The sequence below is a fragment of the Hippichthys cyanospilos genome, chromosome 5, assembly GCF_059441005.1.
Source record: "Hippichthys cyanospilos isolate Australia breed blue-spotted pipefish chromosome 5, RoL_Hcya_1.0, whole genome shotgun sequence".
In the NCBI taxonomy this organism is placed as follows: domain Eukaryota; kingdom Metazoa; phylum Chordata; class Actinopteri; order Syngnathiformes; family Syngnathidae; genus Hippichthys; species Hippichthys cyanospilos.
The window spans coordinates 7,239,771-7,265,689 of NC_142373.1; the positions used below are offsets into that span (position 1 = coordinate 7,239,771).

Consider the following 25,919-nt stretch of genomic DNA (forward strand, 5'->3'; position numbering starts at 1 on the left):
ATCATCCATAAATTAACACTATTGCTCCAGTGGACTTAGAAATAATATGGAGCCATTTCAACCGAAATACAAAATATAGAAATCGAACAGAACAAAATTAGGTTACGTTTCAATACAACATTGCCCTCTTCCGGCGAATGCACGGTATTTCTTTGCCAACCGCCACCACTGGTAGTCCTTCGTATTACTCAGTACCAAAGAATTGCTCTCGGTTTCAAAAAGTTTGGTGATCCCTGCCCTAAAGTTTGAATAAGAAAAAAAAGTCAATTGGAAATTCTTTGCTGCTGGAACAGATTTGTTTCTATTCCCTTTTTTTTTTTTTTTACATTTCTTATTGTGCAGCTATTCAACTATCTTATCTTGATTTATTTAATAAGACATTAAAAAAAACACTCTCCACTGTTCAGGCATACTCTACCAACTAATTTTGTTCTTAACTTCTTAGGAATTACTTTTCGCGTTTGTTTCTCGCATTCAGTTTAACACCATTCAGTGTTGCATCGATTATGCTGCCAGCATACTTGAGTGCTTAACAGTAAAATTGTGTCATACAGTGGAAACCCCTTTGATGCAAATTAGCCAGATTGTTAAATGCCACAAAATACATTTAATTCTCTGCATATTATAATCATTATAATATCCAGAGAATTAAATGTTTATAATTAAACATTATAATATAATGATATTCAATTTCAGAGAGGTTTTTCTTTTGTGCTTTTACTTGATGCATTTTAGACAAGCTGCTTGTATTTCTCAGTAACTTTATTCCAACAAAATGCTGTATCAAAAGGAATCACACTTTGTCCACATTACCATCTTCAAACCTCATGAGACAACCTGGACAACACCCAGACTGCTCACACTTGTCTACCACAAGAATTTTGGCCGAAGCAGTCAGTCCAGCACAGAAAAACATTTTGCTCGCTCCAAATCCTTCGCTCACGCTTGAGTTGTGTCCTTACGTGCTCAGCGAAAACGCAAAGGTCGCAAACACAGAAAATCAATATATTTTTATGTGCTCAAAAACTGTTCTTGCTCGGTCAAAGTCTTTCGGTCTTAACCATTTCATTTATAAATGGAGGTACTGTGCGGGCCCGTATTGGTGAGTGCAAATACTTTATTTCTTATGTAGTCACGTTTATTAGTTAATAATCAATGGCTGCAAAAATAAAAAGTAAAAGAAAAACTATTGGTTTTGAATGCTCTGGAAATTGAGGGTTGCTTCATTAAATTATTAAGGGTGATGTTATGAATGGTGTGCATTCTCAAGCCCCTGTGTACCTCTAGATGTTATGCTTATTAAGTAGTAATAAATAGGCACATAGTCGGTATGCACAGCCGATTTGAAGCCCGCTACAACTTTAATAAATCACCCCTCTTTTTTTTTCAAGATGACGTACATTACCAAAATCGAATGTTTTTTCCGCTTTCTGCCACTTAGGGGTGGGGCTACTTGGAATAAAAATTCACTTGACATTGACGACGACAGAGAGAGGTAGGCCATTATTTCTCCAACGCGATAGTGGGATGGGTCTATGCTATTTGGAATAAAAAGTCCACCTCACATTGACGACGACAGAGAGAGGTAGGCTATTATTTCCTCTTAAATTCAAACCGAATGTAACACCTTCCCAAAATTATTGTTCTGCGTGTTTCAGTTTTTTCGAGTGAATGTACTTCTGTGACATGTTTTTTTTTATATATATATATTTGGAATATATAAATACTGCAAATTACATTTTGCCGACTGACCCGACTCAAAATGTAAGAAAGTGACAAAAAAACTCGAAAATATTTAATATATAAGGCATGGTTATACACTTCAAAATGTATAGTGTTAGGTTTATTTTCCGTAACGTTGTTTTATGTTCTGTAAATGCCGTTAGAAATCGGTGCAAACCAGTGTGAAAAAAAATTCGGCCTTCTGCCACATATATTAAAAAAAAACCTCTTGGCTAGCAGGTGGAGGAAACATTACCTTGCATTGTGTAACACGTTTTGTGTAAAACTACAAACAGTCGATGAACCATTGGAAATGTCTTTATTTTATGCTCTTCTATTATAGACAGTACATTTCATTATTTCATCGTCAACGTTTTCCCCTTTTTTTTTCTCCAACGCAATAGTGGGGTGGGGTGGGGGGTAAAACTCGATTTAATTATATACACTGCTTTGTCGCCGCTCGTCACAATAAATCCCTCCAGAGTGCTGGAATATGTTAGGGATTTTTATTTTGTTAATGTGCAAAGAAAGTGTCAACTGAAATTTCGTAGTTTGTTTTCCATCACAATGTATATGTGGACGCTTCTGCTAGCACACAGACTCGCCACGTGCGGCTTTAAGCTAGCTTGACCTGTTGCTTTTGTTGCTCAACACTGACACCTGATGGATCTTTAAAATCATTGCTCTCAACTTCATCCACTGACTCATGACATTTTATTTCGTTACAAATACAGGAATTGTTGCATTATTTGGTTTTGTTGTACATAATACTATCTTTAAATGCAGTCAATAAATGTAATATAATGCTGGTGTGAAAATTTATTTCTTTTTCATGATATTACGCTGACGTTAGAAAAGGCAGACGTTCCTATTTAATTGACATGAAATTATTTAATTGAAATTAAATTGATGCTTTGTGGTTATCCCCTCAACAATTCACTCTTGTGGAAATTGCGTGTCATTATACCACTAAACTTTAAATGATGTTGTGCATATACTAGGTTCGGTACAACTGTACCGTTTTGGCAACTATTTAGAATTTATTTGATGAAATATCACGGTCCTAATAGTGTGGCAACACAGATGCTCATCGCGAAAGCAATAAAAGTAGAAACATGCATCACGGCCAAAAACTGGATTTTTTGCCCTAACGACCGCTAGAGTTGGACGGATTTCATGAAAACAAAGTTGTTGCCCTCTGTGACGGGCAAAGCGTGTACAAACTTGTTCTATTTCCAGATTTGGCTGCCAAAGTCACAGAGGGCAACAACTTTGTCTTTTGTAATTGTGTGGATAGCCGGACCCCAAATGTCCTGCTAAGCAGGAGGGGGATGAAGATTTATTCTGGTCCCCAACTCACCATCTCCCCTGACCTGGAGGCCCAAGCCAAGCTCCTTCTGTGCCCCCCATCGCCACCATCACCCCTCAGGCAATCAAAAATCAGGCGCCTGAGGGCATGGTTTCCCTTGAAGGGCAAGTAACTCATGTAAGTTTATTAGGTCACATATGCACCTATAAGCACTGTCACACACATGCTTGTACATACACTCATCAAAGATAACGTGTGAAAAAAAATCATTTATTCATTAATTATTTTTCTATTATTCTATTTCCATCATGTGTATTACGCCCATTTTTTGTGTTCTAACACGATTACTTGCTTTCTCTTGCAATACTGTATTTGGAATACCTTTCGTTTTTCATTAAGTGTCAACTTGTTTTACGTTCAAAATGTGATTGACTAAAACTCACTATTACTTTGGTTTGTCGAGAGGTTGCCCCAGAAGGACATGAATGCATTTGAAATACAGTTACGTGCAGGTTAACACAATTATTGCAATGAACTGGTTAATACAAGGACACCCGAATGACTTTTTTTTTTCCCTTTCAGTTTCATGGTTGTTTATACACACACATTCTAGGCACGAGCACGCGCGCACACATAATTATGCCTTTGACTTTTATGTTTACCTTGGTCCACTTTAGATGCAGTCAATGCGGATGGTGAGGCAGAGGGGCACCCGGGATGCGCCCATGTGCATAATCACAATTCAAAAAGTAAGTACACAGTTAGTGATTTTCAGTTGTCGAACTTCAAACAACACATACAGAGCATTTTTAAACTACTACAGGATGAAGCATCTGTGAAGATCACCCTCTGGAGGGAGGCCACCCTCAATAATGTTTCTGTGGGGATCAACTATCGCTTCACCCATTTGAGTGTACGAGGCAATGACTACGGTGTCACCATGCACACAACGCAGTACACCAAAGTAGATGTGAGTAATTAATTGCTTCTATGTCAGTGGTACTCAAAAATTGCCTGTGTTCAAGGTATTTTAATATTTATCAAGCAACATCAAGACAAAAACAATGCAGTACTCAAAGTACTTCTGTCTCAGTCACGCTCTTGCTGCCATTTATAGCATGTGAACTACAATCTCACAACACATTTCAGTCAAGACAGAACCATTGACGTAGCTTGGCTATTCTGATTGAACCATACACGTGACACGTGTGTTTGGATTAATAAAATGAATACAACACACCTGTGAATCCAAATGAAAGTCAACTTAGGTTTGGCCTCTTAATTCCAATTGAGGTGTTAATATGAAGCATTTTCATAACTATGAGTCATTCATATCTATTCTAATTGGAATAAATGGTATTAATTAAACACATGAGTCAACCCAGTCACCATCCCTCTGGCTGTGTGGGAAGCCACATTTGATGAGCGCCCACTTATACCTGCCGGTGGCCTGTGCCTCACACTTTTGTTCATGAGTCATTCATATCTATTCTAATTGGAATAAATGGAATAAATTAGACACTCAGCCATGGTTGAACTTAAAATTGCACAAATCCTGTGAATTCCGACTTTTAATGGTAATTACTATAAGAGTTCTGTAGTCCTCTTTCATTAAACGCAAAATGATAAGGTTTTGTGTTAAAAACTGAAAGTTAAGTATAATGATGACCATCTCGCGCGTGCGTGTGCCTGGAATGTGTGTATGTAAACAACCAGTAATTTTGTTTTGAATTTCATCCATTATGACACTTCATTTTATCATTCCACTCAACAGATCTGCGAGTCAAGCAAAAACATCACCATCGTGTTGATTACTTGGTGGACATAGTGGAGGTGGTGGAGGACTCGAGGAACCCAGTCACTATCCCCCTGGCCATGTGGGAAGCCACATTTGATGAGCGCCCACTTATACCTGCCGGTGGCCTGCGCCTCCCACTTTTGTTCAGCACAGAGGGGGAAGTCATGAGACTCCATACAGAATAGTTTTTTACATCGTTTCTTTTTTTCTTTCTAATGTTAATAATCCAGCCTGTTGGCATAAGTTTCATTTTTTTATACTCGTTTTTTATTTTGTAATGAGTGAGTGGCAACAACACACTATAGCTTCCTACTTTTACTTTCAGTTTTGCGTTGGAGTTGTGGAGAAGAAATTTAGCACTAAATCGGTCTAGTAAATACTGTATTTTTTATTTATTTCATTTTGCAGATGCAAGAGCGGATTTGATGTGGCAACGTTACCTGTCCAGATGTAAATTAATTATGTTTAAAAAGAATTACGAGACTGACCGTTCATAATACGTCACAGAATAAAGGCGATGTCTGGTGAGAGCCCTGGTGGGGACCCTCGGCCAATGTTAATCTCTTCTAGGGCGATCGAAGTATTTTTCTATTCTGCACTGACTAAAGGAACGACGAAGCTAAGATGCTAATGTAAACTGAAAGCCATGTCGTTTTCCGCCGAATGCCATTGCATTGCTCGCAAAAAAGTATTCTTGTATGTTCTAAAACTATCTCGTTGCATATTGCAATGCTTGTTAGGCACGATAATTTTTGTTCATTTACAATGAGCTCATTCGTTATTTTGAATACGTTATAATAAATTTATAGTACTGTAGTTCTTAATTTAAAATGATTATTTAATAATTTACATAAATTCTTTTTATACTATATAAGTATCTCTTATTTACCTAATTTTAAAATATATGTGATGCCTTAAATGCAGTCCAAATATGAAATATGAAATGTAATGTAATAATAATACAAAACTATTTATTATACTATTTATTTTAGTGCAAAAGTGACATTTGAAATGGAAGCCTTCCTTGCTGCTTAAATGGGTGCTTTGCGGCTGTGCTTCACCTGATGGCTAAATTTCACATTGAGGTTGTGTAGATACGAGCTTCTGTTGTACTTTATGCAGTTTCAGTGACTCTCTTGAAACAATTAGAATATATCAAATCAAAAACCGTGTTTTTGGCTTTCTCTTTCAGAATGGCAACAGCATTGCTCCATTGTTAAGGTGGTTGCAGAACACATAAGTGTCAAGGCAAAACCTGTGTCCTCACCTTGCGTCCAAAGACACAAGAGCATCGATTTTGTGTTTGTCAATGAGCAGAAGGGCCACAAAAATTCATGTCGAGCCCCAACTACAATTACCAGAGGAAAAGGAGGCCCAAACCAGAGAGCTGCTCTGTGCCTCATCTGTGCCATCAACACCAGCCCACGTAAAACAAAAGCTGCCTGAGGGTACGGTGACTGTGGATGGACAATTCATCCATGTAAGTTTGTTGAGTCACAAACGTATACACACACACTCACAACAGGGCTCCATCCAGAATATTTATTTTACTAGGAGCATGGTATCTGCTAATCAGAAATTTAAGAGGTTATTCAAAGTAATATGCAAATATATGAAAATAAATATTCATTATTTTGAGATTTTTCTAAATATTTATGTATTTTTTGCACTGGTTCATCTGCAATATTTATATTTTTCACAAATTACATACATACTGTACAAACATACATACAAATACACATACATGCGCACCACATATTATACATACCTACTGTACTGTACACACTCATGCGTACAGTGTACATACATGCATACACAATGTACATACTGTACAGTACATACTATACATACATACATACATACATACATACATACATACATACCTACCTAAAATAGGTACCTAAAATATATTTTCATATGCCTGCAACTCCAAAAAATAGGAACCAATGTGACAGAAATTATTTTATTTTTGAAAAAAAAAATATGTAAAACACATAAATACCGATTCCAGTGTTTGAAGCATTTTATATACCTATTCATCCATCCATTTTCTATCTATATATATTATATACCTATCCATCCATTGATCCATCCATTTTCTGTCTTCCAGCAAGCCAGCGATCCTTGTGAGGACAAGGATCGCAGGCTTGCTGGTACCTATCCCACCTTACTTCAGGCAGTAGATGAAGCACGCCCTGAACTGGTTGCCAACCAACTGCAACAAGGTACCATCACAGTATCTTGTTGCACAAGTATTTCTTTTTTTTTGTTTTCTAAGAATGTTACAATAGTTTCTTGTATTTTTATTATACATTGCCCAAATGTCAAATGGAAATGCAATGTGGTTTTATCAAAAATATGTCACCATACTGAATTGTGTCAAATGCTTTGAAACTCTGACCCATTTTGACACAACTGTCCCATTGATGCAGTGTTTCAGGAAGCAGTCGTGATGCTCAACATGGATTCATGTGAGTGCGTCGCGATACTGACCCATTTCAACACAGTTGCTTCAGACGGATTCAGTGGATCAAAAAGCTTTGATTTCTACAACACTAGATTTCATTTGACCCGGCAAAAATTTCAGTCCGTCGAAAAAAGCGAGTCTGTAGTTCATCTCTATCAAAAGTTTTGATTTTTAAAAGAAATCAAAACAAATGCTCCCTTCCGCATTGTTACTTCCGCAAATATGAAAAAATCCCTCACGTCCAGTGTATTAAAAATAAAATTAATCTGGTTTCATGCAAAAGACGATTAATATTAATATGATATAACTTAATCTTACTGGCCATGCGCTGCTATAACGTTTTATTTTTTGTTTCAAAGTAGTATGACAATCAAGGCCAAAAAACTAAATAATCATAGCTTCCACTTCGGTTTGTTAGTGTGGTGAGTTGGTTCAGGAGTAAAATTGCATTCAGTCAACTGTTAAAATAAAGCCGTTGTTAACACATTCACCACCAAACACAAAAACATATTTTTTTCTAATGCAATCGTTTGTGAATATATGTGTTTTGCTTAGAACAGATCTCTTGTCATCCGTGATTACGATAGGTATGTAGGATAGGCTACAAATGTAGGCTAATGATAAAACATAGTTCTGGGAAACAAAGCTAGAGTTGACATTTTTTTACTGATCCACCTGAGAACAGAAGGTGTAGATCCGGCCCCAGAGCCAAAATGAGTTTTGACATATATCGAATACAAAAAAAAAAACAACGTCAATAGTTTTTGCTTTTCTCTTTCAGAATGGATACAACATTGTTCATCGCTAAGGTGGTTGCAGAACACATGACTCTAAGTAAAAACTGCATCCAAAGTCTAAAAGAGGGCAGCAGTTTCGTGTTTGTCAATAAGTAGAAGGGCCACAAAATTGCTGTCGGGCCCCAACTGCAATTACCAGAGGAAAAGGAGGCCCCAGCCAGAGAGAGCTCCTCTATGCCTCATCTGTGCCGTCAATGCTATCCGTCATGAAACAAAAACTGCATGAGGAGACGGTGACCGTGGATGGACAATTCATCCATGTAAGTGACGAACGAATACACACACTCATGCGCACACACAACAGGGCTCCATCCAGAATTTTTATTTTACTAGGAGAATGGTAACTACGAACCAGAAAATTGAGAGTTTACTAAAAATATTATGAAGAAAATAGTGTTAAAGAACTATTCATCATTTTCAGTATTTCCTTGTATCTTCTACATTATTTGACTCATTCAAAATGTTCCAACTTTAATCGATTTCCCCGAAGCCCGCTGTTCCATGAATTCCATTTTCCTCTTCACACAATTCAAAATGTTCCCACAATTCCTAATGTTTTGTTTTTTTCTTTTATCTTCTACAAAGATAGGCCTATTTAAAACAATGCCAACTTTGTATATTTCACATGATGTCACAGGTTCAAGCACTTCAACATTCAACATAACTCCAGCATGCAACACCTCTCCCTTCAACTGTTTGCCCTTCACACGCAATTTTTTGAGGAATTGTACATAATCTAGTTGTAGAATGATGTTTGCCAAGAAGGGTCAAAATGTGCTTCACTCGGGCTGAAAACGCTGTTTTGGCCATTTCATTAATGTTGTCTGTAAAATAAAAACTAAATATATTTCAACAGAAAAGATTAATGTTATCCTAAATATTCTTGCTTCTAAAGCATAACCAAGCAGAAATTTCATTGTAGAATGATGTCTGCCAAATAGGGTCAAAATGTCCTCCACTCGGGCTGAAAACACTGTTTTGGTCATTTCATTAACGTTGGCTGTAAAACATAAACTAAACGTAGTTCAGCAAAAATGATGAATGTTATCCTGAATATTCTTGCTTCTAAAAAGCATAACCAAGCAGAAATTTCATTTTCGAATAATGTCAAGTGTTTTAACTTTTTTGCTGTGCTTCTCCCACACTTGAAGGGTTAGTACCAAAACTGAGCTTCTAACTGGGTTCCACTCAATGACCAGACTCTTGTTTTTCCTTTTTTATTTCCTTTTTTATTTTGATTTTCTTCAATCCTTGTTATGTTGGTCACAGGTAAAAAACCCTAAACAAAAAACATTAACTCTTTTCACATTCCTTATAAAACCCGATACACAATATTACATAATCAAAATACACAGTACGTGTTTGACATTAAACTAGCAGTGCCTTAAAATTAGACTACCTACTTTTAAATTACGCGAATACAACAAAGAATAAATTTCAGCAAGCCATTAACTACAATACACACGCCGAATGATTTAGGCCAACCCCTAAACCACCTCGGTAATGCTGTCCAGCCCGTAGCAAACAAGCTGGTGGGATCTCAGGGTTCCTCTTGGAGTTGAAACCCGGATCTTTAGCAGGTACCGCTTGGTCTCCACAGTCACTTGCATCCCGCCGACTCCATGGACTACAAGAGTCACATCCTCACTCCTCAAGTTCAGCTTACTCATGAGTTATGTAGTTTGTGTCAGAGGCCAAGTCTATCAGAGTCCCAATCTTCTGGCCAGCATTTGCGGTGACTTCCAGGATCATCATAATGACAGGGAACTCTTCAAGGCCTTTCTCTGCCAGCAGACTCCTCTTCGGCACAGTCTACTTGCCCATATATCTTCTTTTGATTTTTAAGGAACTTAATGAGCATGTCGAACCTGTCCTCAGGGGAGGGATCTTCCTCTTCTGACACATGGACTAGCCACTCTTTCTTTAAATCCTTCGGCAGCTTACTTTCCAGGGACTTTGTGACGAGTGGATTTTTCAGGGCACCGGTGTTCCCTAGTCCACTGAGGTCATACTGAGGTGGAATAGGGCCTATTCCACAATTTGTATTAAGTCCACAATCTTCCTGGGATGGTGACTTTTAACTGGTGGCAGTGCCTGTAGCTCCTCCATGATTTCCAGCACAATTGCCATTTTGTTTCCGAACATGTTTTCGAGGACCCGAAAGATCTCATCCGCCGTCCCGTATGTTGACAGGCGAAGGTCCCTCACGACTTTGTCCTCCAGGCTACCCAGCAGTTGGATCTTTTTGACCTCCCTGGACCCGGTCGGTTCCCCTTGCCTTTGGAGTGCCTCCCACTCTTTCCTCCAGGGGTAGAAGTCTCGTTTGTTGCCGTAGAACTGTGGTAGTGCCTTTGGTTTGAGTGTAATGGCAGGTGACTGGTGTAGCACTTCCTCTGAGGAACTACTTTCCAGCTTTACTAGCAGTAGGGTAGCTTTTTCTGAGGTTAACTCCAGTAGCGAGCCCTCCACATTCCTGATGTCAGGCCGTTCCTCTTCTGGGACCCATCGAGTCCACTGGTGCAAGGATTCCTTTGCCTTTTTCACCAACCCTTCAAGGTTGCTGAGCATTAGTTCATACACCTCCAGCTTAAGGCCGGATTTCCTTGCCAGGCGCCTACAGTCTTTTTCGGCTGCCTCCACAGCAAATGAGAGTTCGGAGCAGCCAAAACTTCGCCACAGCACCTCCTGTACAATAGTTTCCACTTCCTCAAGCTTCTGTTCGCAGTCTTCTGTCGTCTTCCTCAGATCCACATTGATGTTCTCTTTAGCAGTAGTGATGTCCTCTTAAGCAGTAGATTCAAGCTCCGCTTCCTCAATGAAAGCTTCCACTTCCTCATTTGCCTCCAATATCTTCTCAGCCTCGAATGTCACCTTGCTGAAGGCTCCCATTAGTTCTTCTGCCGACATTTTCTTGCAAGACTTTAGCAGTGACTTTGCTTGTCGGGTAAACCGCTGTTTGGCGGTCAATCTCTCTCTCTTCAACTGTTGCAGAGACTTCGACTCGGCCATCCTGGGCTTTGGTAACAACGTTAGCTTACTGAGCTTGGCGGGAGCGGGCAAGATGTGGGCTCAGCAGCAGGAGCGGGCTGGCCTGGACGCAATGCTGGTTTGGTATGCTTCTTCAACCAGCAACTGCTCAGTTTTTTACTGTCAAGTGTTTTTTTTTTTGCTGTGCTTCTCTCACACTTGAAGGGGTAGTACAAGAGCTGAGCTTCTAACTGGGTTCCACTCAATGACCAGATTCTTGTTTTTCCTTTTTTTTTTTCTCCTTTTTTATTTTGATTTTCTTCAATCCTTGTTATGTTGGTCACAGGTAAAAAACAAACAAAAAACATTAACTCTTTTCACATTCCTTATAAAACCAGATACACAATATTACATAATCAAAATACACAGTACGCGTTTGACATAAACTAGCAGTGCCTTAAAATTAGACTACCTACTTTTAAATTAATTAACGCGCGAATACAACAAAGAATAAACTTCAGCAAGCCACTAAATACAATGCACACACCGAATGATGTAGCCCCCCCCCCCTCCGTGCCTATTTCCGCCACCGCACAACCATCGCATGCGCAACGCGGAGGAACAAACGGGGCTTACCGGCTGTCTGCTCAATTCTTCCTTCGGATCCACAGCTATAGTAATTTAATGTCTGCGCCTAAAATCACCTTGCAGAAATGATGAATGTAGTCCTCTTAATTCTTGCTTCTAAAGCATACCCAAGCATAAATTTTATTGTACAATGATGGTTTTTAAAAAGGGTCAAAATGTGCTCCACTCGGGCTGAAAACGCTGTTTTGGCCATTTCATTAATGTTGACTAAAAATCCTAAATTAAGCATTTTTCAGCAGAAATGATGAATGTAGTCCTCTTAATTCTTGCTGCTAAAGCATACGCAAGCAGAAATTTCATTGTACAATGATGTTTTTTAAAAAGGGTCAAAATGTGCTCCACTCGGGCTGAAAACGATGTTTTGGCCATTTCATTAATGTTGACTATAAATCTTAAATTAAGGTTTTTTCAGAAAAAATGATGACTAGTCCTCCTAATTCTTGCTTCTAAAGCATATGCAAGCAGAAATTTTATTGTACAATGATGGTTTTTAAAAAGGGTCAAAATGTGCTCCACTCGGGCTGAAAACGCTGTTTTGGCCATTTCTTAATGTTGACTATAAATCTTAAATTAAGCATTTTTCAACAAAAACGATGAATGTAGTCCTCCTAATTCTTGCTTCTAAAGCATACGCAAGCAGAAATTTTATTGTACAATGATGGTTTTTAAAAAGGGTCAAAATGTGCTCCACTCGGGCTGAAAACGCTGTTTTGGCCATTTCATTAATGTTGACTATAAATCTTAAATTAAGCATTTTTCAACAAAAACGATGAATGTAGTCCTCTTAATTCTTGCTTCTAAAGCATACTCAAGCAGAAATTTTATCGTACAATGATGGTTTTTAAAAAGGGTCAAAATGTGCTCCACTCGGGCTGAAAACGCTGTTGGGGACATTTCATTAATGTTGACTATAAATCATAAACTAAGCATTTTTCAGCTGAAATAATGAATGTAGTCCTCTTAATTCTTGCTTCTAAAGCATTAGCAAGCAGAAATTTCAATGTACAATGATGTTTTTAAAAAAACAGTCAAAATGTGCTCCACTCGGGCTGAAAACGCTTGTTTGGGACATTACATTAATGTTGACTATAAATCATAAACTAAGCATTTTTCAGCTGAAATAATGAATGTAGTCCTCTTAATTCTTGCTTCTAAAGCATACGCAAACAGAAATTTCAATGTACAATGATGTTTTTAAAAAAACGGTCAAAATGTGCTCCACTCGAGCTGAAAACGCTTGTTTGGGACATTACATTAATGTTGACTATAAATCATAAACTAAGCATTTTTCAGCTGAAATAATGAATGTAGTCCTCTTAATTCTTGCTTCTAAAGAATACGCAAGCAGAAATTTCAATGTACAATGATGTTTTTAAAAAAACGGTCAAAATGTGCTCCACTCGGGCTGAAAACGCTTGTTTGGGACATTTCATTAATGTTGACTATAAATCATAAACTAAGCATTTTTCAGCTGAAATAATGAATGCAGTCCTCTTAATTCTTGCTTCTAAAGCATACGCAAGCAGAAATTTCAATGTACAATGATGTTTTTAAAAAGACAGTCAAAATGTGCTCCACTTCGGGCTGAAATCGCTGTTGGGAACATTTCATTAATGTTGACTATAAATCATAAACTAAGCATTTTTCAGCTGAAATAATGAATGTAGTCCTCCTAATTCTTGCTTCTAAAGCATACGCAAACAGAAATTTCAATGTACAATGATTTTTTTAAAAAAACGGTCAAAATGTGCTCCACTCGGGCTGAAAACGCTTGTTTGGGACATTACATTAATGTTGACTATAAATCATAAACTAAGCATTTTTCAGCTGAAATAATGAATGTAGTCCTCTTAATTCTTGCTTCTAAAGAATACGCAAGCAGAAATTTCAATGTACAATGATGTTTTTAAAAAAACGGTCAAAATGTGCTCCACTCGGGCTGAAAACGCTTGTTTGGGACATTTCATTAATGTTGACTATAAATCATAAACTAAGCATTTTTCAGCTGAAATAATGAATGTAGTCCTCCTAATTCTTGCTTCTAAAGCATACGCAAGTAGAAATTTCAATGTACAATGATGTTTTTAAAAAAACGGTCAAAATGTGCTCCACTCGGGCTGAAAACGCTTGTTTGGGACATTACATTAATGTTGACTATAAATCATAAACTAAGCATTTTTCAGCTGAAATAATGAACGTAGTCCTCTTAATTCTTGCTTCTAAAGCATACGCAAGCAGAAATTTCAATGTACAATGATGTTTTTAAAAAAACAGTCAAAATGTGCTCCACTCGGGCTGAAAACGCTGTTGGGGACATTTCATTAATGTTGACTATAAATCATAAACTAAGCATCTTTCAGCTGAAATAATGAATGTAGTCCTCTTAATTCTTGCTTCTAAAGCATACGCAAACAGAAATTTCAATGTACAATGATGTTTTTAAAAAAACAGTCAAAATGTGCTCCACTCGGGCTGAAAACGCTGTTGGGGACATTTCATTAATGTTGACTATAAATCATAAACTAAGCATTTTTCAGCTGAAATAATGAATGCAGTCCTCTTAATTCTTGCTTCTAAAGCATACGCAAGCAGAAATTTCAATGTACAATGATGTTTTAAAAAAACAGTCAAAATGTGCTCCACTTCGGGCTGAAAACGCTGTTTGGAACATTTCATTAATGTTGACTATAAATCATAAATTAAGCATTTTTCAGCTGAAATAATGAATGTAGTCCTCTTAATTCTTGCTTCTAAAGCATACGCAAGCAGAAATTTCAATGTACAATGATGTTTTTAAAAAAACAGTCAAAATGTGCTCCACTCGGGCTGAAAACGCTGTTGGGGACATTTCATTAATGTTGACTATAAATCAAAAACTAAGCATTTTTCAGCTGAAATAATGAATGTAGTCCTCTTAATTCTTGCTTCTAAAGCATACGCAAGCAGAAATTTCAATGTACAATGATGTTTTTAAAAAAACAGTCAAAATGTGCTCCACTCGGGCTGAAAACGCTGTTGGGGACATTTCATTAATGTTGACTATAAATCAAAAACTAAGCATTTTTCAGCTGAAATAATGAATGTAGTCCTCTTAATTCTTGCTTCTAAAGCATACGCAAGCAGAAATTTCAATGTACAATGATGTTTTTAAAAAAACAGTCAAAATGTGCTCCACTCGGGCTGAAAACGCTTGTTTGGAACATTTCATTAATGTTGACTATAATTCATAAACTAAGCATTTTTCAGCTGAAATAATGAATGTAGTCCTCTTAATTCTTGCTTCTAAAGCATACGCAAGCAGAAATTTCAATGTACAATGATGTTTTTAAAAAAAACAGTCAAAATGTGCTCCACTCGGGCTGAAAACGCTGTTGGGGACATTTCATTAATGTTGACTATAAATCAAAAACCAAGCATTTTTCAGCTGAAATAATGAATGTAGTCCTCTTAATTCTTGCTTCTAAAGCATACGCAAGCAGAAATTTCAATGTACAATGATGTTTTTAAAGAAACAGTCAAAATGTGCTCCACTCGGCCTGAAAACGCTGTTGGGGACATTTCATTAATGTTGACTATAAATCATAAACTAAGCATTTTTCAGCTGAAATAATGAATGTAGTCCTCTTAATTCTTGCTTCTAAAGCATACGCAAACAGAAATTTCAATGTACAATGATGTTTTTAAAAAAACGGTCAAAATGTGCTCCACTCGGGCTGAAAACGCTTGTTTGGGACATTTCATTAATGTTGACTATAAATCATAAACTAAGCATTTTTCAGCTGAAATAATGAATGTAGTCCTCTTAATTCTTGCTTCTAAAGCATACGCAAGCAGAAATTTCAATGTACAATGATGTTTTTAAAAAAACAGTCAAAATGTGCTCCACTCGGGCTGAAAACGCTTGTTTGGGACATTACATTAATGTTGACTATAAATCATAAACTAAGCATTTTTCAGCTGAAATAATGAATGTAGTCCTCTTAATTCTTGCTTCTAAAGCATACGCAAACAGAAATTTCAATGTACAATGATGTTTTTAAAAAAACGGTCAAAATGTGCTCCACTCGGGCTGAAAACGCTTGTTTGGGACATTTCATTAATGTTGACTATAAATCATAAACTAAGCATTTTTCAGCTGAAATAATGAATGTAGTCCTCCTAATTCTTGCTTCTAAAGCATACGCAAGTAGAAATTTCAATGTACAATGATGTTTTTAAAAAAACGGTCAAAATGTGCTCCACTCGGGCTGAAAACGCTTGTTTGGGACATTACATTAATGTTGACTATAAATCATAAACTAAGCATTTTTCAGCTGAAATAATGAACGTAGTCCTCTTAATTCTTGCTTCTAAAGCATACGCAAGCAGAAATTTCAATGTACAATGATGTTTTTAAAAAAACAGTCAAAATGTGCTCCACTCGGGCTGAAAACGCTGTTGGGGACATTTCATTAATGTTGACTATAAATCATAAACTAAGCATCTTTCAGCTGAAATAATGAATGTAGTCCTCTTAATTCTTGCTTCTAAAGCATACGCAAACAGAAATTTCAATGTACAATGATGTTTTTAAAAAAACAGTCAAAATGTGCTCCACTCGGGCTGAAAACGCTGTTGGGGACATTTCATTAATGTTGACTATAAATCATAAACTAAGCATTTTTCAGCTGAAATAATGAATGCAGTCCTCTTAATTCTTGCTTCTAAAGCATACGCAAGCAGAAATTTCAATGTACAATGATGTTTTAAAAAAACAGTCAAAATGTGCTCCACTTCGGGCTGAAAACGCTGTTTGGAACATTTCATTAATGTTGACTATAAATCATAAATTAAGCATTTTTCAGCTGAAATAATGAATGTAGTCCTCTTAATTCTTGCTTCTAAAGCATACGCAAGCAGAAATTTCAATGTACAATGATGTTTTTAAAAAAACAGTCAAAATGTGCTCCACTCGGGCTGAAAACGCTGTTGGGGACATTTCATTAATGTTGACTATAAATCAAAAACTAAGCATTTTTCAGCTGAAATAATGAATGTAGTCCTCTTAATTCTTGCTTCTAAAGCATACGCAAGCAGAAATTTCAATGTACAATGATGTTTTTAAAAAAACAGTCAAAATGTGCTCCACTCGGGCTGAAAACGCTGTTGGGGACATTTCATTAATGTTGACTATAAATCAAAAACTAAGCATTTTTCAGCTGAAATAATGAATGTAGTCCTCTTAATTCTTGCTTCTAAAGCATACGCAAGCAGAAATTTCAATGTACAATGATGTTTTTAAAAAAACAGTCAAAATGTGCTCCACTCGGGCTGAAAACGCTTGTTTGGAACATTTCATTAATGTTGACTATAATTCATAAACTAAGCATTTTTCAGCTGAAATAATGAATGTAGTCCTCTTAATTCTTGCTTCTAAAGCATACGCAAGCAGAAATTTCAATGTACAATGATGTTTTTAAAAAAAACAGTCAAAATGTGCTCCACTCGGGCTGAAAACGCTGTTGGGGACATTTCATTAATGTTGACTATAAATCAAAAACCAAGCATTTTTCAGCTGAAATAATGAATGTAGTCCTCTTAATTCTTGCTTCTAAAGCATACGCAAGCAGAAATTTCAATGTACAATGATGTTTTTAAAGAAACAGTCAAAATGTGCTCCACTCGGCCTGAAAACGCTGTTGGGGACATTTCATTAATGTTGACTATAAATCATAAACTAAGCATTTTTCAGCTGAAATAATGAATGTAGTCCTCTTAATTCTTGCTTCTAAAGCATACGCAAACAGAAATTTCAATGTACAATGATGTTTTTAAAAAAACGGTCAAAATGTGCTCCACTCGGGCTGAAAACGCTTGTTTGGGACATTTCATTAATGTTGACTATAAATCATAAACTAAGCATTTTTCAGCTGAAATAATGAATGTAGTCCTCTTAATTCTTGCTTCTAAAGCATACGCAAGCAGAAATTTCAATGTACAATGATGTTTTTAAAAAAACAGTCAAAATGTGCTCCACTCGGGCTGAAAACGCTTGTTTGGGACATTACATTAATGTTGACTATAAATCATAAACTAAGCATTTTTCAGCTGAAATAATGAATGTAGTCCTCTTAATTCTTGCTTCTAAAGCATACGCAAACAGAAATTTCAATGTACAATGATGTTTTTAAAAAAACGGTCAAAATGTGCTCCACTCGGGCTGAAAACGCTTGTTTGGGACATTACATTAATGTTGACTATAAATCATAAACTAAGCATTTTTCAGCTGAAATAATGAATGTAGTCCTCTTAATTCTTGCTTCTAAAGCATACGCAAACAGAAATTTCAATGTACAATGATGTTTTTAAAAAAACGGTCAAAATGTGCTCCACTCGGGCTGAAAACGCTTGTTTGGAACATTTCATTAATGTTGACTATAAATCATAAACTAAGCATTTTTCAGCTGAAATAATGAATGTAGTCCTCTTAATTCTTGCTTCTAAAGCATACGCAAGCAGAAATTTCAATGTACAATGATGTTTTTAAAAAAACAGTCAAAATGTGCTCCACTCGGGCTGAAAACGCTGTTGGGGACATTTCATTAATGTTGACTATAAATCAAAAACTAAGCATTTTTCAGCTGAAATAATGAATGTAGTCCTCTTAATTCTTGCTTCTAAAGCATACGCAAGCAGAAATTTCAATGTACAATGATGTTTTTAAAAAAACAGTCAAAATGTGCTCCACTCGGGCTGAAAACGCTTGTTTGGAACATTTCATTAATGTTGACTATAATTCATAAACTAAGCATTTTTCAGCTGAAATAATGAATGTAGTCCTCTTAATTCTTGCTTCTAAAGCATACGCAAGCAGAAATTTTAATGTACAATGATGTTTTTAAAAAAAACAGTCAAAATGTGCTCCACTCGGGCTGAAAACGCTGTTGGGGACATTTCATTAATGTTGACTATAAATCAAAAACTAAGCATTTTTCAGCTGAAATAATGAATGTAGTCCTCTTAATTCTTGCTTCTAAAGCATACGCAAGCAGAAATTTCAATGTACAATGATGTTTTTAAAAAAACAGTCAAAATGTGCTCCACTCGGGCTGAAAACGCTGTTGGGGACATTTCATTAATGTTGACTATAAATCAAAAACTAAGCATTTTTCAGCTGAAATAATGAATGTAGTCCTCTTAATTCTTGCTTCTAAAGCATACGCAAGCAGAAATTTCAATGTACAATGATGTTTTTAAAAATAAACAGTCAAAATGTGCTCCACTCGGGCTGAAAACGCTGTTGGGGACATTTCATTAATGTTGACTATAAATCATAAACTAAGCATTTTTCAGCTGAAATAATGAATGTAGTCCTCTTAATTCTTGCTTCTAAAGCATACGCAAACAGAAATTTCAATGTACAATGATGTTTTTAAAAAAACAGTCAAAATGTGCTCCACTCGGGCTGAAAACGCTTGTTTGGAACATTTCATTAATGTTGACTATAATTCATAAACTAAGCATTTTTCAGCTGAAATAATGAATGTAGTCCTCTTAATTCTTGCTTCTAAAGCATACGCAAGCAGAAATTTCAATGTACAATGATGTTTTTAAAAAAAACAGTCAAAATGTGCTCCACTCGGGCTGAAAACGCTGTTGGGGACATTTCATTAATGTTGACTATAAATCAAAAACTAAGCATTTTTCAGCTGAAATAATGAATGTAGTCCTCTTAATTCTTGCTTCTAAAGCATACGCAAGCAGAAATTTTAATGTACAATGATGTTTTTAAAAAAAACAGTCAAAATGTGCTCCACTCGGGCTGAAAACGCTGTTGGGGACATTTCATTAATGTTGACTATAAATCAAAAACTAAGCATTTTTCAGCTGAAATAATGAATGTAGTCCTCTTAATTCTTGCTTCTAAAGCATACGCAAGCAGAAATTTCAATGTACAATGATGTTTTTAAAAAAACAGTCAAAATGTGCTCCACTCGGGCTGAAAACGCTGTTGGGGACATTTCATTAATTTTGACTATAAATCATAAACTAAGCATTTTTCAGCTGAAATAATGAATGTAGTCCTCTTAATTCTTGCTTCTAAAGCATACGCAAGCAGAAATTTCAATGTACAATGATGTTTTTAAAAATAAACAGTCAAAATGTGCTCCACTCGGGCTGAAAACGCTGTTGGGGACATTTCATTAATGTTGACTATAAATCATAAACTAAGCATTTTTCAGCTGAAATAATGAATGTAGTCCTCTTAATTCTTGCTTCTAAAGCATACGCAAACAGAAATTTCAATGTACAATGATGTTTTTAAAAAAACGGTCAAAATGTGCTCCACTCGGGCTGAAAACGCTTGTTTGGAACATTTCATTAATGTTGACTATAATTCATAAACTAAGCATTTTTCAGCTGAAATAATGAATGTAGTCCTCTTAATTCTTGCTTCTAAAGCATACGCAAGCAGAAATTTCAATGTACAATGATGTTTTTAAAAAAAACAGTCAAAATGTGCTCCACTCGGGCTGAAAACGCTGTAGGGGACATTTCATTAATGTTGACTATAAATCAAAAACTAAGCATTTTTCAGCTGAAATAATGAATGTAGTCCTCTTAATTCTTGCTTCTAAAGCATACGCAAGCAGAAATTTCAATGTACAATGATGTTTTTAAAAAAACAGTCAAAATGTGCTCCACTCGGGCTGAAAACGCTGTTGGGGACATTTCATTAATGTTGACTATAAATCATAAACTAAGCATTTTTCAGCTGAAATAATGAATGTAGTCCTCTTAATTCTTGCTTCTAAAGCATACGCAAGCAGAAATTTCAATGTACAATGATGTTTTTAAAAATAAACAGTCAAAATGTGCTCCACTCGGGCTGAAAACGCTGTTGGGGACATTTCATTATTGTTGACTATAAATCATAAACTAAGCATTTTTCAGCTGAAATAATGAATGTAGTCCTCTTAATTCTTGCTTCTAAAGCATACGCAAGCAGAAATTTCAATGTACAATGATGTTTTTAAAAAAACAGTCAAAATGTGCTCCACTCGGGCTGAAAACGCTTGTTTGGAACATTTCATTAATGTTGACTATAAATCATAAACTAAGCATTTTTCAGCTGAAATAATGAATGTAGTCCTCTTAATTCTTGCTTCTAAAGCATACGCAAGCAGAAATTTCAATGTACAGTGATGTTTTTAAAAAAACAGTCAAAATGTGCTCCACTCGGGCTGAAAATGCTGTTGGGGACATTTCATTAATGTTGACTATAAATCAAAAACTAAGCATTTTTCAGCTGAAATAATGAATGTAGTCCTCTTAATTCTTGCTTCTAAAGCATACGCAAGCAGAAATTTCAATGTACAATGATGTTTTTAAAAAAACAGTCAAAATGTGCTCCACTCGGGCTGAAAACGCTGTTGGGGACATTTCATTAATGTTGACTATAAATCATAAACTAAGCATTTTTCAGCTAAAATAATGAATGTAGTCCTCTTAATTCTTGCTTCTAAAGCATACGCAAGCAGAAATTTCAATGTACAATGATGTTTTTAAAAAAACAGTCAAAATGTGCTCCACTCGGGCTGAAAACGCTTGTTTGGGACATTACATTATGTTGACTATAAATCATAAACTAAGCATTTTTCAGCTGAAATAATGAATGTAGTCCTCTTAATTCTTGCTTCTAAAGCATACGCAAACAGAAATTTCAATGTACAATGATGTTTTTAAAAAAACGGTCAAAATGTGCTCCACTCGGGCTGAAAACGCTTGTTTGGAACATTTCATTAATGTTGACTATAATTCATAAACTAAGCATTTTTCAGCTGAAATAATGAATGTAGTCCTCTTAATTCTTGCTTCTAAAGCATACGCAAGCAGAAATTTCAATGTACTATGATGTTTTTAAAAAAAACAGTCAAAATGTGCTCCACTCGGGCTGAAAACGCTGTTGGGGACATTTCATTAATGTTGACTATAAATCAAAAACTAAGCATTTTTCAGCTGAAATAATGAATGTAGTCCTCTCAATTCTTGCTTCTAAAGCATACGCAAGCAGAAATTTAAATGTACAATGATGTTTTTAAAAAAACAGTCAAAATGTGCTCCACTCGGGCTGAAAACGCTTGTTTGGAACATTTCATTAATGTTGACTATAATTCATAAACTAAGCATTTTTCAGCTGAAATAATGAATGTAGTCCTCTTAATTCTTGCTTCTAAAGCATACGCAAGCAGAAATTTCAATGTACAATGATGTTTTTAAAAAAAACAGTCAAAATGTGCTCCACTCGGGCTAAAAACGCTGTTGGGGACATTTCATTAATGTTGACTATAAATCAAAAACTAAGCATTTTTCAGCTGAAATAATGAATGTAGTCCTCTTAATTCTTGCTTCTAAAGCATACGCAAGCAGAAATTTCAATGTACAATGATGCTTTTAAAAAAACAGTCAAAATGTGCTCCACTCGGGCTGAAAACGCTGTTGGGGACATTTCATTAATGTTGACTATAAATCAAAAACTAAGCATTTTTCAGCTGAAATAATGAATGTAGTCCTCTTAATTCTTGCTTCTAAAGCATACGCAAGCAGAAATTTCAATGTACAATGATGTTTTTAAAAAAACAGTCAAAATGTGCTCCACTCGGGCTGAAAACGCTTGTTGGGGACATTACATTAATCTTGACTATAAATCATAAACTAAGCATTTTTCAGCTGAAATAATAAATGTAGTCCTCTTAATTCTTGCTTCTAAAGCATACGCAAACAGAAATTTCAATGTACAATGATGTTTTTAAAAAAACGGTCAAAATGTGCTCCACTCGGGCTGAAAACGCTTGTTTGGAACATTTCATTAATGTTGACTATAATTCATAAACTAAGCATTTTTCAGCTGAAATAATGAATGTAGTCCTCTTAATTCTTGCTTCTAAAGCATACGCAAGCAGAAATTTCAATGTACAATGATGTTTTTAAAAAAACAGTCAAAATGTGCTCCACTCGGGCTGAAAACGCTGTTGGGGACATTTCATTAATGTTGACTATAAATCAAAAACTAAGCATTTTTCAGCTGAAATAATGAATGTAGTCCTCTTAATTCTTGCTTCTAAAGCATACGCAAGCAGAAATTTCAATGTACAATGATGTTTTTAAAAAAACAGTCAAAATGTGCTCCACTCGGGCTGAAAACGCTTGTTTGGGACATTACATTAATGGTGACTATAAATCATAAACTAAGCATTTTTCAGCTGAAATAATGAATGTAGTCCTCTTAATTCTTGCTTCTAAAGCATACGCAAACAGAAATTTCAATGTACAATGATGTTTTTAAAAAAACGGTCAAAATGTGCTCCACTCGGGCTGAAAACGCTTGTTTGGAACATTTCATTAATGTTGACTATAATTCATAAACTAAGCATTTTTCAGCTGAAATAATGAATGTAGTCCTCTTAATTCTTGCTTCTAAAGCATACGCAAGCAGAAATTTCAATGTACAATGATGTTTTTAAAAAAAAACAGTCAAAATGTGCTCCACTCGGGCTGAAAACGCTGTTGGGGACATTTCATTAATGTTGACTATAAATCAAAAACTAAGCATTTTTCAGCTGAAATAATGAATGTAGTCCTCTTAATTCTTGCTTCTAAAGCATACGCAAGCAGAAATTTCAATGTACAATGATGTTTTTAAAAAAACAGTCAAAATGTGCTCCACTCGGGCTGAAAACGCTTGTTTGGAACATTTCATTAATGTTGACTATAATTCAAAAACTAAGCATTTTTCAGCTGAAATAATGAATGTAGTCCTCTTAATTCTTGCTTCTAAAGCATACGCAAACAGAAATTTCAATGTACAATGATGTTTTTAAAAAAACGGTCAAAATGTGCTCCACTCGGGCTGAAAACGCTTGTTTGGAACATTTCATTAATGTTGACTATAATTCATAAACTAAGCATTTTTCAGCTGAAATAATGAATGTAGTCCTCTTAATTCTTGCTTCTAAAGCATACGCAAACAGAAATTTCAATGTACAATGATGTTTTTAAAAAAACGGTCAAAATGTGCTCCACTCGGGCTGAAAACGCTTGTTTGGAACATTTCATTAATGTTGACTATAAATCTTAAACTAAGCATTTTTCAGCTGAAATAATGAATGTAGTCCTCTTAATTCTTGCTTCTAAAGCATACGCAAGCAGAAATTTCAATGTACAATGATGTTTTTAAAAAAACAGTCAAAATGTGCTCCACTCGGGCTGAAAACGCTGTTGGGGACATTTCATTAATGTTGACTATAAATCAAAAACTAAGCATTTTTCAGCTGAAATAATGAATGTAGTCCTCTTAATTCTTGCTTCTAAAGCATACACAAGCAGAAATTTCAATATACAATGATGTTTTTAAAAAAACAGTCAAAATGTGCTCCACTCGGGCTGAAAACGCTGTTGGGGACATTTTATTAATGTTGACTATAAATCATTAACTAAGCATTTTTCAGCTGAAATAATGAATGTAGTCCTCTTAATTCTTGCTTCTAAAGCATACGCAAGCAGAAATTTCAATGTACAATGATGTTTTTAAAAAAACGGTCAAAATGTGCTCCACTCGGGCTGAAAATGCTTGTTTGGGACATTACATTAATGTTGACTATAAATCATAAACTAAGCATTTTTCAGCTGAAATAATGAATGTAGTCCTCTTAATTCTTGCTTCTAAAGCATACGCAAACAGAAATTTCAATGTACAATGATGTTTTTAAAAAAACGGTCAAAATGTGCTCCACTCGGGCTGAAAACGCTTGTTTGGAACATTTCATTAATGTTGACTATAATTCATAAACTAAGCATTTTTCAGCTGAAATAATGAATGTAGTCCTCTTAATTCTTGCTTCTAAAGCATACGCAAGCAGAAATTTCAATGTACAATGATGTTTTTAAAAAAAAACAGTCAAAATGTGCTCCACTCGGGCTGAAAACGCTGTTGGGGACATTTCATTAATGTTGACTATAAATCAAAAACTAAGCATTTTTCAGCTGAAATAATGAATGTAGTCCTCTTAATTCTTGCTTCTAAAGCATACGCAAGCAGAAATTTCAATGTACAATGATGTTTTTAAAAAAACAGTCAAAATGTGCTCCACTCGGGCTGAAAACGCTTGTTTGGAACATTTCATTAATGTTGACTATAATTCAAAAACTAAGCATTTTTCAGCTGAAATAATGAATGTAGTCCTCTTAATTCTTGCTTCTAAAGCATACGCAAACAGAAATTTCAATGTACAATGATGTTTTTAAAAAAACGGTCAAAATGTGCTCCACTCGGGCTGAAAACGCTTGTTTGGAACATTTCATTAATGTTGACTATAATTCATAAACTAAGCATTTTTCAGCTGAAATAATGAATGTAGTCCTCTTAATTCTTGCTTCTAAAGCATACGCAAACAGAAATTTCAATGTACAATGATGTTTTTAAAAAAACGGTCAAAATGTGCTCCACTCGGGCTGAAAACGCTTGTTTGGAACATTTCATTAATGTTGACTATAAATCTTAAACTAAGCATTTTTCAGCTGAAATAATGAATGTAGTCCTCTTAATTCTTGCTTCTAAAGCATACGCAAGCAGAAATTTCAATGTACAATGATGTTTTTAAAAAAACAGTCAAAATGTGCTCCACTCGGGCTGAAAACGCTGTTGGGGACATTTCATTAATGTTGACTATAAATCAAAAACTAAGCATTTTTCAGCTGAAATAATGAATGTAGTCCTCTTAATTCTTGCTTCTAAAGCATACACAAGCAGAAATTTCAATATACAATGATGTTTTTAAAAAAACAGTCAAAATGTGCTCCACTCGGGCTGAAAACGCTGTTGGGGACATTTTATTAATGTTGACTATAAATCATTAACTAAGCATTTTTCAGCTGAAATAATGAATGTAGTCCTCTTAATTCTTGCTTCTAAAGCATACGCAAGCAGAAATTTCAATGTACAATGATGTTTTTAAAAAAACAGTCAAAATGTGCTCCACTCGGGCTGAAAACGCTTGTTTGGAACATTTCATTAATGTTGACTATAATTCATAAACTAAGCATTTTTCAGCTGAAATAATGAATGTAGTCCTCTTAATTCTTGCTTCTAAAGCATACGCAAGCAGAAATTTCAATGTACAATGATGTTTTTAAAAAAACAGTCAAAATGTGCTCCACTCGGGCTGAAAACGC

General features: G+C 35.5%; 2 protein-coding genes across 13 annotated transcripts in view; both read left to right on the top strand.

The window, feature by feature from the left end:
* Positions 1 to 25,919, top strand: part of LOC148423274 (uncharacterized) — a 153,639-nt gene that overhangs the window by 19,189 nt on the left and 108,531 nt on the right. The window contains exons 1-7 of one of the 9 annotated variants that reach the window (XR_015865748.1): positions 4,962 to 5,914; positions 6,022 to 6,050; positions 6,147 to 6,309; positions 6,940 to 7,054; positions 7,262 to 7,300; positions 8,078 to 8,353; positions 8,731 to 9,020. The exons of 1 other annotated variant lie outside the window; for it this stretch is intronic. Coding sequence is in view for 7 of the 8 variants with exons in the window: in XM_088415792.1 (XP_088271918.1) it covers positions 5,894 to 5,914; positions 6,022 to 6,050; positions 6,147 to 6,309; positions 6,940 to 7,054; positions 7,262 to 7,300; positions 8,078 to 8,079 (369 nt within the window). In the remaining variant the exon portion in view is untranslated. Of the gene's footprint in view, positions 1 to 4,961; positions 6,310 to 6,939; positions 7,055 to 7,261; positions 7,301 to 8,077; positions 8,605 to 8,730; positions 9,021 to 25,919 lie in introns of those variants that run through there. 7 more of the 9 variants (XM_088415792.1, XM_088415788.1, XM_088415787.1 and 4 more) reach the window with 7 other exon arrangements.
* Positions 1,109 to 4,901, top strand: LOC148423276 (uncharacterized). 4 transcript variants are annotated; one of them, XM_088414586.1, is made up of 5 exons: positions 1,109 to 1,585; positions 2,962 to 3,208; positions 3,709 to 3,780; positions 3,855 to 4,001; positions 4,806 to 4,901. In XM_088414586.1, the coding sequence occupies exons 2-5, from the start codon at positions 3,179 to 3,181 to the stop codon at positions 4,857 to 4,859; spliced, it is 303 nt and encodes a 100-aa protein (XP_088270712.1). In that variant the 5' UTR covers positions 1,109 to 1,585; positions 2,962 to 3,178; the 3' UTR covers positions 4,860 to 4,901. The 4 variants fall into 4 exon arrangements, 2 of the variants coding, with proteins under 2 accessions (XP_088270712.1, XP_088270713.1); XR_015865584.1 differs by lacking the exon at positions 3,855 to 4,001 and having other exon boundaries at positions 4,806 to 4,849; XR_015865585.1 differs by lacking the exon at positions 3,855 to 4,001 and having other exon boundaries at positions 3,020 to 3,208; positions 4,806 to 4,849.